Below are 18,714 nucleotides of genomic sequence, written 5' to 3'. Positions count from 1 at the left end.
GGCTAGCAGGAACCCCTGTGATAAAAATCAACATCTAGGCCAGGGCTCTTCAAACTTGGCCCTTTTATGACTTGTGGACCTCAACTCCCAGAATTCCTCAACCAGCATGCCTGGCTGAGGAATTCTGGGAGTTGAAGTCTACAAGTCATAAAAAGGCCAAGTTTGAAGATCCCTGATCTAGGCTCTTCATACAGCACACTTAGAACTACCCAGAGTATCTTCACCCTATTGGAAACATTATTAGATGATTGTCTAAAGAAAGATGAAGATTGTCTGCAATCTGAAGAACTAAAAACTAGGTGCTTAATAATTTTCAAAAAAAAAAAAAAATCACATTTCAAATCTTTAAATGGATAACTTTTAAAAAAATACAATTTCCCCTTAACTGAATACAATCTATTTTCTACGACTGGCAAATCTCTTTCATTTATATACCCAAGTTCCCATAGCAATCATAGGAATACCTGTGCCTTGCTTATACGTGTAATCATACTCTTAATACAAATAAGGGCTATGAGAAGGATATGCTTAGGTAATATCTACCATATAAATAATATGTTCATAATAATAATTCTCTTTGGGGAGTTTAAGATGAAGTAAATTGCTGTATAATGTAATATTCCTGGAGATATTTTTCTTTAAAACTAGAAAAGCTTATTTCCATTGCTAACCTGCCCTGAAGTCTTATACAACATCTTCTAGTGTGGATGCCCCATCTTGTCTTTGAATAATTTGTCAAAGGTTGCATTGTAAAAAGTAGCAGGAGGGCTATTTTTTGATTTAGATTATAATTAAATATAATTAAAAGAATTACTTTCCAGCCACATATCTAACAATTACTTCCTTCTTCCATATTAAAAATTAAATTTGGTAAAAAAACCAACAACTTTGTTGGTCTTCAAGAGCTGCACCCAAGGAGTGGATGTGGCTCTTAAGCTTCAGATAATGCACATTAGTCCGAGAGAGGGAATGTTCTGGAACAGCCATACCAACAGAAAGTATGAAGCAAAGATATGACATGATGTTAATTCGTGCAATTACTGTCAGGAGAATGATTATGGAGGAGAATCTAATATAGAACATTTCCCGCCTACTTTCAACATGTTTTACATATTTGAGAAGAAATGAGGATGGGTGAAGAAAATAATAAACTACTCATTTTTATATGATTATCGTGGTCTGCTGTGTGATAACAGCCCGGGGGATGACTCAAAAGTTGGCTAGCAGAATGCGTGGAAACAAATAAACAGAGAGATATTGTGTCTAAGACTGAATGAATCAGTAAGATGGCAAGGCAGAAAAACTTCTGATGTTTCTTAGTTGTATTATCTGCTTTTTCATAAAAATAATATACCAACCTGTAGCAGTCAAGAGTAGAGAACAGTCTTGTCCATTCAGATATTCCATGGCAGTGATCCTAGTGTAACGTGGGTTTCCATTGTGAAAATAGTCCAACTTTTCCCCTTTTTCCCAATCCCAAAAACTGGGTAAAGAAGGGAAAAAAAGCAAGAACAAGTTAAATAAAATATAGTGGAATCCATTAATCAACCTGGTTTTAGGTATCCAGGATATCATTCTATCAAATGGCTCCAAATCAAATAGCTTGCTCCTCCCCCCCCCAAGTGCTTAATATTTTTTGATTACTTGTACTTTCAGCTTTTGCAGGAAGAATAATAAATTTGAAACTCTGTGTAGAAAATCTATACTCAGCCGAGATGACAGTTTTATCAGGCCTTCCCTCAGGAGCAAGAAGAAGGCATCAGATCGAATAAGATGATATTGACTTTAAAATCAGTATTTTACCAGATGCTATCTTTGTCAGCCACTGCTATGCATGGGGTGAATGGGTGAAACTTGACTACGGAAGGCATTCCGGGGTTCCTGTTCAGAAAGATTTGATCATCTAGTCTTGAAATACCTAAAAAGTATTTCAGAAAGAATATTAGCATCAATCTCTTACAGTTCACTAAACTGATTGGGTATTGTTTACTGTTTTACAAAAAAATATCTAAGCTATAGCATAAGAAAACACCTCAAATTAAACGGAAAAATAACACAGCCCTTCCATTTTCCTCCAGATACAGTAGTGGCCAAAACTGTGGAAATCTTTTGGGAAAAGTGTATTTTTGAGGTTTGATGGCTAATAACACCATGGGGGGAGTAGTACCATAAAATTATATATCAATGGAAAGATAATTTGATCAAGAATGTAATGCAATATTATTTAGCCTTTTTGGGGGTATATATTATTCATTTTAAAGTTTATGTTATGTATATTATTTCTATATATATTATTACTATTAATTATTTTATAAATTGCAAATGTTATTTTTAAAATATTTGTTAAATAATCCTATATTCAGTTCTGGGAAGGTGGTTGGGGAGGGGGGGGTGGATTTTTATTTGTAAAACTTTTGAAAAATTTCAATAAAAAAAAAAAAAAAAAAAAAAGAATGTAATGCAACAAAGTTTGTTCAATTATCTGTACTGTATTCTATGAAAAGTTATAGCCAAAAAAACGGAAAAAGGAAACACAACTTGCTTAGGTTGATATCAGGTAGCTTTCCTTCATCTGATTGTAGCCAATGAGCATGAGTGTTTAGAGAGCCAATCAGGTGTCATCTTGTTTTGGCAATGAGCCGATCAGATCACATTAGGTTTCAGTTATTGATGTCATGTATTGAAACTGAGAGGAGGACATTTGTCAATATGTTACGTAATCGCTATCAAGTTGGTTGGGTTTTTTAGTGTTCTTTCGTTTAGTAAGCTTGTAAAACATAATAAAATTAAAGTAATGGTGCAAAGAGTTGACTGCTTGTCCAGAAAGCGATGTAAAGTAGTATTATTAAGTGAACAAGGCTACAATTATAAAGAAATTAGAAGAAAAATTGGTGGAAACTTAACCAAAGGTGGCATTTCTACTGTACACTTTTCTCAAAAGGTTTCCACAATTTTGGCCACTACTGTATATTAATTTACCTTCATCTAGTCAAAAAAGGAAACCATGACCCAGCAATCATATATCTGATGTACTTTAGCATATGTGTATTTCCTGACTGACTGAAAGGACAGCCAGATTTCTTTTATTGCTTGCAACTCCTTACCTGAGAAATCTGAGCTTAAAGCTCTGCATACATTGATTAATAGACCATTTTGTGTATCAGGCAAAATAAATAGATAGGTATCATAAACACGTTACTAAACGGTTGAAACTGTTCCATTAAAAAATAAAAACAAAAGGCTAAAAGGTCTTAAGGATGATGACCGACTCACACAAAAGCAAGTTTTTGCCGTGAGAAACCCTTGGGTGCAGGAAAAAAAAGGGGGTGCATACAGTAAGCATGGTAGAAAGACCCTACCTCCCCTCCCCCAAAAAAATCCTCAAATCAATAAAGGAAAATAAATTCACTTCAGTTACAAAAGAACTGAGCTACATATAAGAGACAGATCATCTCTCTCAGAAGATTAATATTTTGCACTAATATTTCTCCAGCTGATAACTCAAGATGGGAAAGCACCCACTCTCTCTCATTCCTGGTAAAAACCATCTTGTGTCGTGCTGAAAATGTAGGTGAGCAACACATATTCACTCCCTCTGACTCACTATTATGATTATTACATAATATATAATAATTCTCATTGTTTTTCAAATGTCACATCTAACCATTGCTATGCAATTTTAGGGGCCACATCAGCAAAATGCAAAGAACTCAATCTCAGTTAACAATAATTTGCAAATACATAAGGAGTTATAAATAAGCCAGGTGAATTTTCAGTAAAACACAGAATAGACTTGAATCCAAAGGCACAGTCAGGGAAAAAAAATCTGTAAAGGTAAAGAATGCCAATACATAAGAAACTACAGAAAAACTTGAAAGCATTAGGGACGTTATCATTCTTTAATTCTGCCATTTAGCAGCAGTGGGAATAATTGCCATTTAGCTGGCAACATCCTTTCTTGTAATTGAGATGTAACTTCTACTTTATCTTCATAGAAAAGTATGCCAGATGTCTGGGGAGCACATAATCAGATTAGCAGGTTGGCAACAAAGATCAATGATTAGTATTGAGGCTCAAGGGTGCATTGTTGAAGCAGGATGGAGCACATACACGTAGGGGGGGGAATGTTATTTTTTTTTTCTTTTGGGAATCAGAAAAAGCAAGAAAGGAGGAAATCACCTTTTTGGATAATTTTCTGTGCTTGCTTTCGGACTCTAGCATTGCGCAGAAATCTCCACTCCCTCTCTTTCCGGATCTGGCTCTCCAAATCATGCTCTTCAGGAATCTATCAAGCAATTATGAAAAGACATGAGAGCAGGACAATTACAAAACAAAACAAAAGCAGAGACTTGGTATATATTCTCATTGTGCTCTTTTTCATTGTTTATTTTAGTGTTGTATTATTTTACATTCCTTTCATTTTCTTTCTTTTTTATTATTTAAGCTGCCTAGAGTACACCCATAGCAAGAGGTGGCAAATAGGTTTAATAAATAAATAAATAAAAATAATTAGCTGTATATGCGTGAGTGTCACTCCAGATTAATTTCTGAGGCAGTTTAGTGTACTGGTCCCCTGCCCCGTTCAGGTCAGAGGCACCTAAGGCACTTCCAGGTTCAAAGGATTCATGTCCCCGTCAAGGAATGCAGCAGCACCCACATCCCGAACATGGGCTTGCTAATCTCCAACCCAGCATCCTAACCATATAAGCCACCACGCTCCCCAGGAGTACTGGCTAGGTAGCTGGACTAGGCAGCTTGTCCCTTAAGAATAAAAGCCAGCTGGGTGACTTGGATCAGTCACTCTTCCTCAGCACCACCCACCCCACAGGGTTGTTGTGAGGAAATAGGAGATTGGTGCATTATATGCTGTCTGTCATACAAAATAAAGGTGAGATCTGCTATAAAGCTAACAAACAAATATATTCACTTTCTTCTTTATTTCTGCAGATTCTTCAGTTTGGCTTGACTAAGAGCAATGACAGGTAGATGGTTTTGTACACTTAAACATGTGTCACCTTCGGAGTCTAATGTTATAAATGGTTAGTTCCAGGCTAATCAAAGCCTATGCTATGCTTTTTAACCAATTAATATAAATTATTATATATTACTTTCACAGGTAATTATTTTCATGGAGCCTAAGGAAAGTGACATTTTCCTTTTGAAACTGCATGGAAGATAAAGCCAGGCAGTATAAAGAAGAAAAAAAAAGATGTAGACTCTATCCACTAATAATGTCAGAATTAGAATCTTCCCAGTAGGGAACAGCTCTTTAAAAATGCACATTTTAAGCCCAGGATTTGTAAATCATGTGATTCATCAACCAATATTTTAAAAGCTACAGCTTAATAAGGTCTAAGCCTTGTAGCATGTCTCTTTCTGGCTGTAAGTTCTCATATGAAGAGATAGAGCCTTCTGTTATTGTAAAGAGCCATGTAAATTGAGGAAGCTTATATAAATGACTTATTATAGCAGATCTGTTTGATTCTAGTGGCTGCTTGCATAAATCGACAAAGGCACTGAACCATTTTAACATCGGTCTCTAAAGCTTTCTTCCATTTAAAAGAAAAAAAATGGGATGTTTACATTATTCTTTTCGAATACATGAGACCGTGAAGCATGTCTCAGGGAAACATAAACGCAGAAGATGTAGCTGATGATTGCAGATAATCCCATAGGGGGAATTCTGGGGTTTCTTTTTGCACAACTGGAAATACAATAGTTTGAAAAAAACAGAGTTACATTGTCTACTTTAAAACCACAGCTAGTAGAATCAGCAGGCTAAAAGCAAAAGATGGTTTGAGGCCTACATGCACAAATAAAATAAAATATTGTTCTCAAATCCTGATAGGATTAAAACATTCTGGGGAGAAGGAAAATGAAAAATTCCCTTTCCCTGAATGAACAAGCTTTCTTTACAAAACAGTCTTATAGAAGCTGGTGGACGACGTCTCCTTTGCTAGTTGGCTGCTTCAAGGTAACTAACAATAATCAGAATGCTTCATAAAATATAATAATTAAACATAAACCAATTAATTACCCAATTAACAAATATCAATCATGGTTTTTTTATTTTTTCTTTTTGTACAGAGATGATACAGCCACCCTCTCTGTGATGGAAAAATCCTACAGGTCACAATTAGAAGGGCATTTAATTAAAAATGTGAACCACTTTAACTTTTTGGTGGTAGTCTTCCAACAATACCAGGGGAAAGTTGCCCCCAAATTAAAGGGCCTTAGAGAAGTGTGGTTGTTACTATATATATTTTTACTATGCTAGGCTAAGATGTGTCTGGTGCCATAAATGTCATGAAACAAATCTGGTTTTCTAGCTGTGGTGCAGAATCCAAATTTGCTCTTACAAAGGACATGAAGTGTGTTCCCATATGCTTTGTTTTTGTAGTTCTCAAATGCAGGGGTCCCCAACCTTTTTGATTCCCAGATGGGCAGTGGCTTTGGCTGTTTTGGCGGCAGAGGAAATGATTTTGCGTGCTCAACCTAAATTCCATGCCATGTGCAAATGAAGCTTCATGTGCTCACCTGCTGCTTCAGTGGCTGGATTCCAAACAGGCTGCAGGCCACTAGTGATTCGTGGCCAGGGGGTTGGGTGACCCTTGCTCTAATGCAGTGTTTCCCAACCCTGGCCACTTGAAGATGTGTGGACTTCAACTTCCAGAATTTGGTGGCTGGGGAATTCTGGGAGTTGAAGTCCACACATCTTCTAATGACCAAGGCTGGGAAACACTGCTCTAATGTGTATCAAATATGGTGCTACATTTCCTCAATCTTTGGCTGAAATTTATCTACATGCAGGCTGATTTAGGCCCTTCAATTTCAGAAGACAAATTTCAATCTATGTGGAAAAGAACCTGAACAAAATCTGTTTGATCTAGTGGTTAAGGTACCAGGCTAGAATCTGCGAGACAGTGAGTTCTAGTACCGCCTTAGCTATGAAAGCCAACTGGGTGACATTGGGCCAGTCACTTTCTCTCAGCCCAATCGATCTTACAGGGTTGTTGCTGTAGGGGAAATAGGGGGAGGAAGGTGCGTTGGATAGGTTCACTGCCTTGAGTTATTTGCAAAAGATAATGAAGACAGGATATAAATTGGTAAAATAAAATAAACAAATTAACGTCCTGAACTTGCGATGACATTGTTTTTAGAACCCTTTAAAGAAAGAATCAAATAATGTATCTGGGATTCAGGTTTACAAGGAAAAGAAATTCGGTTTTCAGTTGTTTGTATGCAGGATTCACTTCGCTTCTGCCAGCTACCTTTCCATGCCATATTGTTGACATATTGCAGGACTTTTATGCTAGGTCACGTTCCTCAAGTTCTAATCCTAGCAGCTATCATAGCACATTGCACAGACAATGCTTCTATCCTCAGAGGATCGGTCAGGTGGAGAGCAATCTTCTTCTATGCTATCTTATAACATTATTGGTACGGTATTGATTATATTCTTTTTTAAAAGAATTTTTCATGCAAAATTCACATATTAAAGCATAAGGTTCTGCAACATGATTTGCTTTGTGACTTATCTTTACACTCTACTGTCCTTTTTTAAGTGGTCTTTTTTATTTAATGGAAAAAAGCTGATTATAATATGAAACTATATGTGATAGTTCAGCCTCTATAGAGTCATTCTAAAACTGGTGAAGAAAAAGGGAGGAAGGGATTTAGAGAGAAATTATAGCAGTCCCCTGTCTGGTTCAAACAAGAGTGACATTTTCACTCACGTGTACAGTTCTATGTCCCTTTGGATCGGGTTACCTGAAGGACCATCTTTTCCCAAGATTTTCTACTTGTCAAATCCAACTAAACAGATTGGGTATGCTACAGATCCTGTCAGCTGGTGTTGACTGGCGGGAACTAGAAGACGGGCTTTCGCAGCTGTAGCCCCTGCCTTCTCCCCTTGGAGATTACATCAACTCCAACCCTGTTGGGCTTTTTGAAAGGCTTTAAAATCCTGGCTATATACCTGCGCTTGGGGCTTTGAGTGTTGAGTGTGTTACTTGGCTTTACTATTAATTGATTTATCATCACAGCTGCTGTTTGTACTTATATATTTTGTGAATGTTTTTAGTGTTTCAATTTTTAAACTATTTACATTTAGAATTTTAGAATTGTAAGCCACCCAGAATCACTTGGTTGAGTTGGGCGGCTACAGAAATTCAGTAAATGATGTGACTCTGAATGGTTCTGGTTTGATTACCACCATTGCATGACTGACAAAACTGCTGCCCTATTGCAACCTATTTTCATGTTTGGTGGACTTGTAAAGATATTAAAGCCTTCTGGATTATGATTTGGTGGAACATTCAAAAGGTTTTTAAAAGGAAGATTAAGTTTACTCCCCAACTGTTTCTTTTGGGCATTTTTGTGGATTTTAATGTTAAAGAAAATATTTTATTGTTGAATTTAATAACAGCAGCAAGATTATTGGTGGGTCAATATTGGAAGAAGGATACTCTGCCTTCTTTAGAAGAATGGGTATTTAAGGTTTCTAATTTAGCAGAAATGGCTAAAATTTCTGCTTATTTAAAGGACCTTTCACGAGAGAGATATTTTAATGTATGGAGAAGATGGATAGAATATGTTCAGAAGAAGTATGGAACTACAAAGTTTCATTTATTTTATGAGTAATGAACTTGTTTATAAATTTATGATGTTAAAATTTGAAGAGAGTTAAGGGTTAATATGATTTTGTTCATTGTATAATTAGTAAACTTAAATAGATTATGTTTAATATGTTTGTATAATCCTGTACTTTGCTCTGGGAAGTCGGGGTGTGTGTGTGTGTGTGTGGAGGGGTGGAGGGGTGGTGGATGGATCGAAGTTTAAGTAGTTCAGATAAAGTAGAAATAGTTTTACTGTATATAATATTAATGTTTCAATTTGGAGAGAGGAATTGCTCGGGCATTTCTCCTGGACCGCATCCGAAGTGAGAAGGTAGAAGAAGGTGAGAAGTAAGTAGGAAGGTTGAGGAGAGGTGAAGAGTGAGGAAGAGGAAAAAGAGGGAAAGAGGCAAGTTGGTTGGGGGTGGATGCGGTTTGGGGGGAAATGGGTGGGCAATACCGAAAGTGGTGTGTATCAATTTGTTTTATTTTTTATCTGAAGTATTTTTAAGATTGTAATGTATTGTAAAATAGAAAATAAAAACTTTATAATAATAATAATAAAAAAAACTGCTGCCCTATGTGGCTTCACTGGAATATTTCCTATTGCCATTATTTCAATTAGAAACTCTTATCGGGGAGGGAGAAATTCTTTTGTATGCGCCCAATTCTGCTTGATGCTTCATAGCCAACTTGCCTAGTTAAAATTCAGTGAACACCAGATAATAAACACAAATCTACTTTTAATGTTAACGTTTAAAAACATCAGCAAAAACTATCTAAATCTGGGGATGAAATAAGGAAAAGCCATCAGCTGAAAAAGAAAAAGCTTCTGGCAAGAGAAGCTACCCAGGTCTCTTTGATCTGTAAACTTGGTACTCTTTCTTATGATAGAATTTGCTTGAAACCACTTGTCGTAGAGATCTGCCACACTAACTTGCTTATTAAAGCTAGTTTTTATAAATGATGGTCCTACTGATTAAGGGATAGCTTAATCAGGTAGCTTTCCAACTGCAACCAATTTCTATTTTAGCTGAAAGAATCCCTCTTTCAGTTCTTAAAACTGCCTGCATTTTGCAACGACAGTAGTTTACAACTATTTTAAAAAAATAAATTAAAATTAAACTCAACCCAAATCCTTCACTCAGTCATCAACAGCTATTGCTACTGACCCAGAGCATCAAATATGCAAAGCTCATGGCTTTTATCAGCACCATCAAAGCTGGTTCTGATCTAGGATTTGGAAATGTTCTGAAAAGAAATATGCAGCTGCATTGTTTGCATGAAAATACACATTTTAATGAAATAATAATTTTTAATGAAGTAGATAAGAGAACACTGTCTTTGATTATTCTAATTAGGCTTGCTATTTTCACAGACAAATATTCATGTTAAGCTCTTCTGCTTTCATGCCCATCCCTTCTGAAATTATCATTCATGACATGATGAACATTTTGCTGAAAAGAAAGCCAGTGTAACTTAGAAACCGATATGGCACCCAGACAGATTTGATTTTGTTGTTAATAAAAAAATCAGAAGTGGTTTCTTTTTAACGTTGTTCTAAAAAAAGTACTGTATCTCACAGAGGACTTTAAGTGAAATAATTTAGATTGGTCATCAGCACCTAATTCAAGGCATATTAAATAAAAAAATAACTGCTCTCTGTTGCTTCAAAGGTCAGGAAGGCAAATGTGGGTTAAATATTAGTGGAAACCATTCTAATAATTTAAGATATTTGAATGTGGTCCAGGCTGGACAGCCATCTGTCAAAAATCCTGAATTACAGAGTTCAGATTAAGCAAAGAATTTGAACAAACGACCTTGAAGATTTTTTTTCTCTACAATTCTACGTAATCGAGGATAATTGTCAAACTCATACCACACGGACTCAACCTACCCAGTAAAAATATAATCAATCCAAGTCCAATCATATTACTATGCAAATTGCTTCTTAGGCAGCCCATCCTATTCAAAAAAATCATAACGGAAATTACTGATTTTTATTTTTTTTTCTCTAGGGTTGTTGTTTTTTTTTGCAACAATCTAAGGCTTATTACATGGGGAATGACAAACAGCCTCATGGAAATAACCAATTTCAAGTTCAAACACATCTAAACATATTTGAGTACAGAAACATTACACTTTAATGAATAGCTCTTTTTACAGTAAGGTATTAGAAGAAGCTATGAAAAGGGTATCAAGAAAGTAAATGGGTCTAAGCTGCAATCAGAGAAGGCCAGCAAGAAATGAGGGGTACAGAAACAGAGCAACACTCATAGGGGAAAAAAAAAGATAAGTTGACAAGGAAAAGGTGATTGTGAACAGAGCTAGAGGACAGTAAACAAATAACACTTAAAAAACTGAGTTCAAGCAGCTAGAAAATTAGAGAAGATATTAAATACGACACAGAAGGAAAAAGGAAGGACAGAGAAGGCTGTAAGTGTTTTAAAAGGCAAAAGCCAAGAAAGAAAAGAAAGAATAGAAGAAAAAAATAGATCGTCACCAAATAAGGACAAATGAGTGGGCTGAGGTCAGTTAACAAATCCAGAGGTTGGGAGAGGAAAGTAGATTATTGCAACCGCACCCTCATGAAACAAGCTAGTAATGAAACAAGAGTACAGCCTCAAACAGTAATATACTTCTGGGTGGGGATATCTTCTCCAGCTGTGAAGTTCAGCTCAGTTTTGCAAGACAGGAAGTGGATTAAGTGAAGGGCAAATGGAGGGGATCTGAAACTATACATACACAAACAAAAGGAAATCTATATGCCTTGAAGGTGGCAAATGTTTTTTAGAGAGTGAATTGTTGGTCTTCACTGCCATCTGCAGTCTGATGCCCTCCAGGTAGGTTGAACACATTTAGCTTCAGTTCAGATGTTCAAGAGATCAGCTTGACAAAAGAAGCAGGCTCTGCCAAGCAATGTCCAATCTAAGCACCCAAGCAATGGCCAATTTTATCTAATCTAATCCTGTCTAATCTTCAAAGGCATCCAGTCTTTTCATCAGCTAAGCAGGCAGTCATCTGTGCCCTCTGGCTATTCTTCCATTTTCAACAACTTTTTATCAGCTAATGTAATAACCCACTCACACACCTCTGATTAATAACTGTCTGGATTTTTTTTAAAAAAACCACATTTTTTGTACTCCAAATTAGGATGTACTGATCAGTACAGATGCAGTATTTTACCCTAGCAAGAGAAAAAAAAACGGACATCTGTGGACCATTTGGAGTCAATTAAGATGCAGATAAGTAAATGAAAAACCAAGAGAGGGGCTCTGCTGATTCCACCAAAGGATATTTGGGACTCTTTAGTTGGAGGGATGAAACCTGATGATTAAAGTGATAGCAGAGTAGAGATTTACAAAGCAAATAAAGAAATGTGGAGAGAGACAAATGTTTCTTCCTCTCCTATTATACTGGAACTGAGGGCCATCTAGCAAAACTCAGGCAGGTGATTTAAGAGAAAATTAGCAAATGGTGTTCACTGGTGTTCATTGTGCTGAGGCACGGTGTGACAGTACTGGCTTAAATGACATGACAGAGGACCATCTGGCTTAGTGCAGATGGCGAAGCAGAGTTATAACTCACCTACATCAATTGTTGGAAGAGTCCAACTGCCTTTGTGCCCTTTTGTCAGCTTCTCAAGAGACATGACCTACCCTGCAGAAGGTAAGGTGCTGGGCTTGATGGGCTGTGGGTCTGCCAGTAGGATTTCCCTCATGCTACATTTGCCTCGTCTATGTTTCCTTCTGTCTTTAAAAAAGCCTGTCTGTGATAAATGAAATATAAGCTTTTGTTCTATTCTCTCCCATGTGGGTTTCCCAGAAGTGTGTGGGTGTTTGGAATAGTGTTAAATCATTAGGATTATGATATGCTGCAGATTTCTAATACTTTTTGGCCTCTATTCAGAAAGAAACCAATTACAATTCAGAAAAAGACATCAACCGAGCTGTCTCATGTAAAAGCTAATGAAACTGTTCTGCTCTTTACCCATATCAAGATGAAAACAATCAGAGAAGGTTGAGGAAATAGTGACAGGCAGTAGATTTATCAGTTGCAGCAACAAATCACTTTATAGGATTCACTGTACTGATTCCCAGTGTCAAATCTGTTTTTTTAAAAGCCTTTTTCCTTAACACTTCATATTCCTGATTGCAGCAATGCAAGTAATAGTAATAGTAGTAAAGTTGGAAGGGACCTTGGAGGTCATCTAGTCCAACCCCCTGCTCAGGCAGGAAACCCTACACCATTTCAGACAAATGGCTGCCCAGTCTCTTCTTAAAAACTTCAAGTGTTGGAGCATTTACTGCTTCTGGAGGCAGGCTGTTCCACTGATTAATTGTTCTCACTGTCAGGAAGTTTCTCCTTATTTCTAGGTTGCTTCTCTCCTTGATTAGTTTCCACCCATTGCTTCTTGTCCTGCCTTCAGGTGCTTTGGAAAATAGCTTAATTCCCTCTTCTTTATGGCAGCCCCTGAGATATTGGAATACTGCTATCATGTCCCCCCTTGTCCTTCTCTTCGTTAAACTAGACATACCCAATTCTAGCAACCGTTCCTTATATGTTTTAGCCTCCAGTCCCCTAATCATCTTTGTTGCTCTTCTCTGTACTCTTTCTAGAGTCTCAACATCTTTTTTACATCGTGGTGACCAAAACTGGATGCAGTATTCCAAGTGTGGCCTTACCAAGGCATTGAAGAGTGGTATTAATACTTCACGTGATCTTGATTCTATCCCTCTGTTAATGCAGCCTAGCACTGTGTTGGCCTTTTTGGCAGCTGCAGCACACTGCTGGCTCATATTTAAGTGATTGTCTACTAGGACTCCGAGGTCCCTCTCACAGTTACTACTATTGAGCATGGTGCCACCTATGCTGTACTTGTGCATTTGGTTTCGAACTGGAGGCAAAAACATGCTTTGAAATGTTCCGGGGTGTGTGCATAAGCCAAATACATCTTTTCCTGGAATTGCACAACCCAAGGGAGATATGCAGACAAGTTGTAATGAACGGGGCAGGCTACCATACTAACGAGCCCCACCCCCTCTCAAAACTGGGCATGATCGAACAAGCAGGAAATACAAAGATTTCAATCTTTAACACTACTACCGGTGTTGAATTTTTTCGAAACTGCAACAGGAATTTCCCACACTCATTTATTAAAGTGGAAGGTGAAAAGATTGGATAACCATTTTTATGGGATTGTTTAAGGCAGGGGTAGGCAACCTTGGCTCTTTTATGACTCGGGGACTTCAGCTCTGGCTCAGGAATTCTGGGAGTTGAAGTCCACGAGTCATAAAAGAGCCAAGGTTGCCTACCCCTGGTTTAAGGTCACCTCCAAGGTCTCTTCCAGCCCTGGGATTCTGTGGTTCTGATTCTTGCCACCTGGACTGAGTTGCCATTTAGGAAATCAACTATGAAGGGCCTCCCCTCTAATCTTTCGGCTGTTTATGTCTCATATTTCTGCCCTGGCTTTTCCAGCCTCCTCACAATCTTTCCCGTACCTTCATTGTCTGCAGCCTGCAGCATGGTTGGGAATAACTATACCTACACAATAAGATTACATCAATTCCCTTTTTTTCATCTGGAGAGAAAAGAGGTTTTGTTAGTTTCCAGCCAAGGAGCAACAAGAGGAAAGATTCCAATCAGCTATATGGAAAGGAAAGAATTGGGGGGGAGGGGAAACATTTTTTATTATTCTAAAAATCCCAATGCATTTCAAGAGAACAGTAAAAAAGACAAGAACCCCACAAAAATGAAACGACGTGTTTGCAATATATGAAACACATTTTAAACAAAGCTTAAAGCATACATTAAGATAGCTAAAGAAAGCATATCTACATATATCCCCAAAGGAGGTGAAAACAGTATGAGATTAAATAACAACACAAAGCAAATACAAAAACTATACAACCCTCCAAAATTAAGTTCAAGTCAGAAGCTGGGTACTGAGGTGGGAAAGAAGAGAAACAACTTTGTTCTTCTGAGCCTTTGATAAAAGGGGGAAAAAAATCTACAATAAATTGGAGCATCTATGGAAGCAACTGCTGCAGTGATCAGTTTCTCCCTAAGGAATAAGGAACAGATTTAGCTAAAAATATTGGACATAAGAAGTATTTTTTTAAACTAGGAAAGTGTATAGTAATTAAGATCTTATTGCTTTTGAGGTTTATTTGTTCTTTGTAAGTCCACTGTCTGTGACTTGGACATAATCCAATAGCGTCTTTTAACTTGCTCAGTCTTTTCCCCCTCTGTGTATTATTTCTACAAGGTTTTTAGCAGCATTGTATATTTAATTTCTCCAACACCGATTATGTTTTTCCACAAGACTTCAGTTGGAAGAAATATTTATGCTCTTATTTTTTTCCCCTGTACATACACAGATTCACACAATTTCTTTCCTGGGTTTATAACACTGATAACTCTGAACTAATTATTCCCTGCGAGGTTGAGCTGATTTTCAAAGGGGTATGCATGATTTCCCTAGTCACGTGCCTCAGTGCTACAGAGCCAGGAAATGGCACACAGAATTCAATTCATTTTTATCAACTTCTTTTTCTCCTACTTCCTAGTAAGGCCCTCAGGCTGTGGAACCTCTGTCTATATCCATTCTGGGGTTAGAGGAGAAGATGCCTTGGAAGGCAGATGGTGACTACACTAACTCCTAAACAGCTACACAAAGTGTTAGAGAATTTTAATTTCTCTGTTGGTGAAAAATAAATCAAAAGCTCTCACAGTTGACTGCATTTAGCTGATTCAAATAAATTTCTTTATATTCATATCAAAATATTTACAATACCATACATTCTTCTTTAGAGCAACATAGCTCAATGAAGACTTCTTACAGAGAGATACAGAGGCAAACCTGAGACTGGAAATCCAGCTCCTAACCCAATACCCTTTTGCACAGACTCAGTAGCACTTTCTTCACATTGGCTGATTGAGTTACCACATGACTCTTCCTGATCATGAATATTCCAAAACAAAGTCAAAGATTTCCGGGAAAGGAAGTTTGTGACCTCCAATGATTCACTGTGTGGATTCTGCTACTACATTGTGTTTATGTAGTGCAAATGATCTTTCTGCCTTCAAATCCAAAGTGTTATGCAGCTCTCCTCTTAGAATTTCTTTTGGCCACAACCATCACAATGTTAAAGAATAAACACGTTTATTAATAAAGGAGAATATTCGTAGCTCAGGGTTGAAATGAGGGGTCCTTAGTGCTCTCTGAGCTTACTTGCAGATGGTTCATTAACCAAACTAGGTAATATCATCAGTGCTACTAGCTCAGAGAGCACCAAGGATCCGTCAAACATGTTTATGGATGCTTTAAGTATGTTTCTCTACATTTATGTAAGAGTATATTTCCCGTCACACTTTGTCTAATTTTTGAACAACAGATCTTGGAATCTGTTCTTAGAGCTGAACAACAGCTTATGTAATTCTAAGTTCAATTTTAAGTATTTTCAGAACTCCGGAGGTGGTGGTGGTGAAGACAGATTTGATTTAATGAGCATGTCTGCAAGTATAAATTACAAGTCTACCCAGCAAAAAGGATGAATTTCTTTCTTCTGATAAAAAGTTTGATTTGTCAATATATCATGGCCCTTGATTGATTTCTGAATCAAGCTGATGATTTACAATATTATCAGTCCCAATGAAGAAAAAGAAAACCTTGACAAAAATCCAATGCCTTTCTCTCCTTCAACACTTTTTCGACTGCTATATTTGTTACCACATAGCTGGCACAAAACAACCTAAAACACTTTTCTTTTCTACTGATATTTAGCTTACATTTCAAGATTGTGTTAATGCAATTAATTAAAATTTCCAGAAGCCAGAAAAAGTCTTTATTTCTTAATAAAGTGTGCATTTGCAGGAGAGAGATAGAACAACATGGATTAAAAGAATGTGGATTTCATGCATGCGAATTCATACAGTTATATAAAAAAGCAGTATAGCTGAAAAGGACAGCATATGGTAAATTTCCTCCTGGGTTGCCAAACAATATAGACTTTCGTGAATGAAGGCAAATATATGTGTCCCAGGATAATGACACGAGATTGAATTTGTGTCGGTCACTGGGACCAAAGATTTATTCTTCCAAGTCCAAAAATTCAGAAGAGTAAATCTCTGATCCCAGTGACCGACACAAATTCAATCTCGCAACACAGACTTTATTTCATAGATTCAGTATTAAGCTGGGATACATTTTAAACTATTTTATACAACATTATAAAAGAATGTGCCATTTCTGATGACATCCTGGTCTATGCAATATCTGTTGTATCTATTTTAAAAAGTAACTAGGCTCCAGGGTCAAGCAACTCCTGGTGACCATGTAGGCATGGCCCTATAGCTTTGCTGGCAGCCTATGGAAGTCATTTGCTATCGTCTCTGGGGGTGGGGGGTGGGTGGGAATGCTATTTCAAAGATCTAGTCTAACCAACAGTTTTGGGATTTCCTGACAGCCAAATACTAATCAGGCTTGATTCTGCTTAACTTCTGAGTTTAAAGGAGTTGGCTTCATTCATTCATATGAGAGGAAAGTACAAGCTGGGTCACAAGGAAGCAGCCATGCTTAAAGCATTTCCTTTAGATACCTTTGGTCCTATGTCTGTCTGTTAATCTGACTTGTCTGAAGAAGATTCTGATTCCTCCCTTTGGCCAATCAAATGGCTGATATGCTGCAGCTGAAGTAGACTCCATGCCTCTGATTAGCCAGAAAGCAAAATACAGAGTTGCATAAGTAATAGTAGTAAAGTTGGAAGGGACCTTGGAGGTCATCTAGTCCAACCCCCTGCTCGGGCAGGAAACCCTACACCATTTCGGACAAATGGCTGTCCAGTCTCTTCTTAAAAACTTCCAGTGTTGGAGCATTTACTGCTTCTGGAGGCAAGCTGTTCCACTGATTCATTGTTCTCACTGTCAGGACGTTTCTCCTTAGTTCTAGGTTGCTTCTCTCCTTGATGAGTTTCCACCCGTTGCTTCTTGTCCTGCCTTCAGGTGCTTTGGAGAATAGCTTAATTCCCTCTTCTTTATGGCAGCCCCTGAGATATTGGAACACTGCTATCATGTCCCCCCTTGTCCTTCTCTTCGTTAAACTAGACCTACCCAATTCTCGCAACCGTTCCTTATATGTTTTAGCCTCCAGTCCCCTAATCATCTTTGTTGCTCTTCTCTGTACTCTTTCTAGAGTCTCAACATCTTTTTTACATCGTGGTGACCAAAACTGGATGCAGTATTCCAAGTGTGGCCTTACCAAGGCATTGAAGAGTGGTATTAATACTTCACGTGATCTTGATTCTATCCCTCTGTTAATGCAGCCTAGCACTGTGTTTGCCTTTTTGGCAGCTGCAGCACACTGCTGGCTCATATTTAAGTGATTGTCTACTAGGACTCCGAGGTCCCTCTCACAGTTACTACTATTGAGCATGGTGCCACCTATGCTGTACTTGTGCATTTGGTTTTTCTTGCCTAAATGTAGAACCTTGCTTTTTTCACCATTGAATTTCATGTTGTTAGTTAGTGCCCAGTGTTCAAGTCTGTCCAGATCCTTCTGTATCTGAAGCCTGTCTTCTGGAGTGTTGGCTATTCCTGCCAGCTTGGTGTCATCTGCAGATTTGATGAGTTCCCCATCTATCCCTTCATCCAAATCGTTGATGAAGATGTTGAAGAATACTGGGCCCAGAACAGAGCCCTGGGGCACCCCACTACACACTTCCCTCCATATAGATGCAGTTCCATTGAGGACCACTCGCTGAGTACGGCCGGTCAGCCAGCTACGGATCCATCTGGTGGTGGTTCTGTCTACCCCACATTTTTCTATCTTGTCAAGTAGTAGGTTGTGATCTACTTTATCAAATGCCTTACTGAATTCCAAGTAAATTATGTCCACAGCATTCCTCTGATCCACTAATTTTGTCACTTGGTCAAAGAATGCAATAAGATTTGTCTGGCATGATCTATTTTTGACAAACCCATGTTGGCTTTTAATAATGACTTTGTTTGCCTCTAGGTGTTCGTTGATTCGTTGTTTGATTATCTTTTCCAGGATCTTCCCAGGTATTGAGGTCAGGCTGATAGGTCTGTAATTTCCTGG

At 37.8% G+C, this 18,714-nt stretch overlaps 1 protein-coding gene across 3 annotated transcripts in view; it reads right to left on the bottom strand.

The window, feature by feature from the left end:
• Positions 1-18,714, bottom strand: part of RPTOR (regulatory associated protein of MTOR complex 1) — a 425,821-nt gene that overhangs the window by 47,191 nt on the left and 359,916 nt on the right. For all 3 annotated transcript variants that reach the window (XM_039346112.1, XM_039346121.1, XM_039346131.1), the window contains exons 25-27: positions 4,180-4,285; positions 1,804-1,918; positions 1,359-1,483 (exon numbers count right to left, since the gene is read on the bottom strand). In XM_039346112.1, the coding sequence (XP_039202046.1) occupies positions 1,359-1,483; positions 1,804-1,918; positions 4,180-4,285 (346 nt within the window). The remainder of the gene's footprint in view (positions 1-1,358; positions 1,484-1,803; positions 1,919-4,179; positions 4,286-18,714) is intronic.

Source organism: Crotalus tigris, unplaced genomic scaffold (assembly GCF_016545835.1).
Source record: "Crotalus tigris isolate CLP2741 ecotype Arizona unplaced genomic scaffold, ASM1654583v1 scf7180000017551.9496454, whole genome shotgun sequence".
NCBI lineage: Eukaryota > Metazoa > Chordata > Lepidosauria > Squamata > Viperidae > Crotalus > Crotalus tigris.
This window is presented reverse-complemented; position numbering and strand designations above follow the sequence as displayed.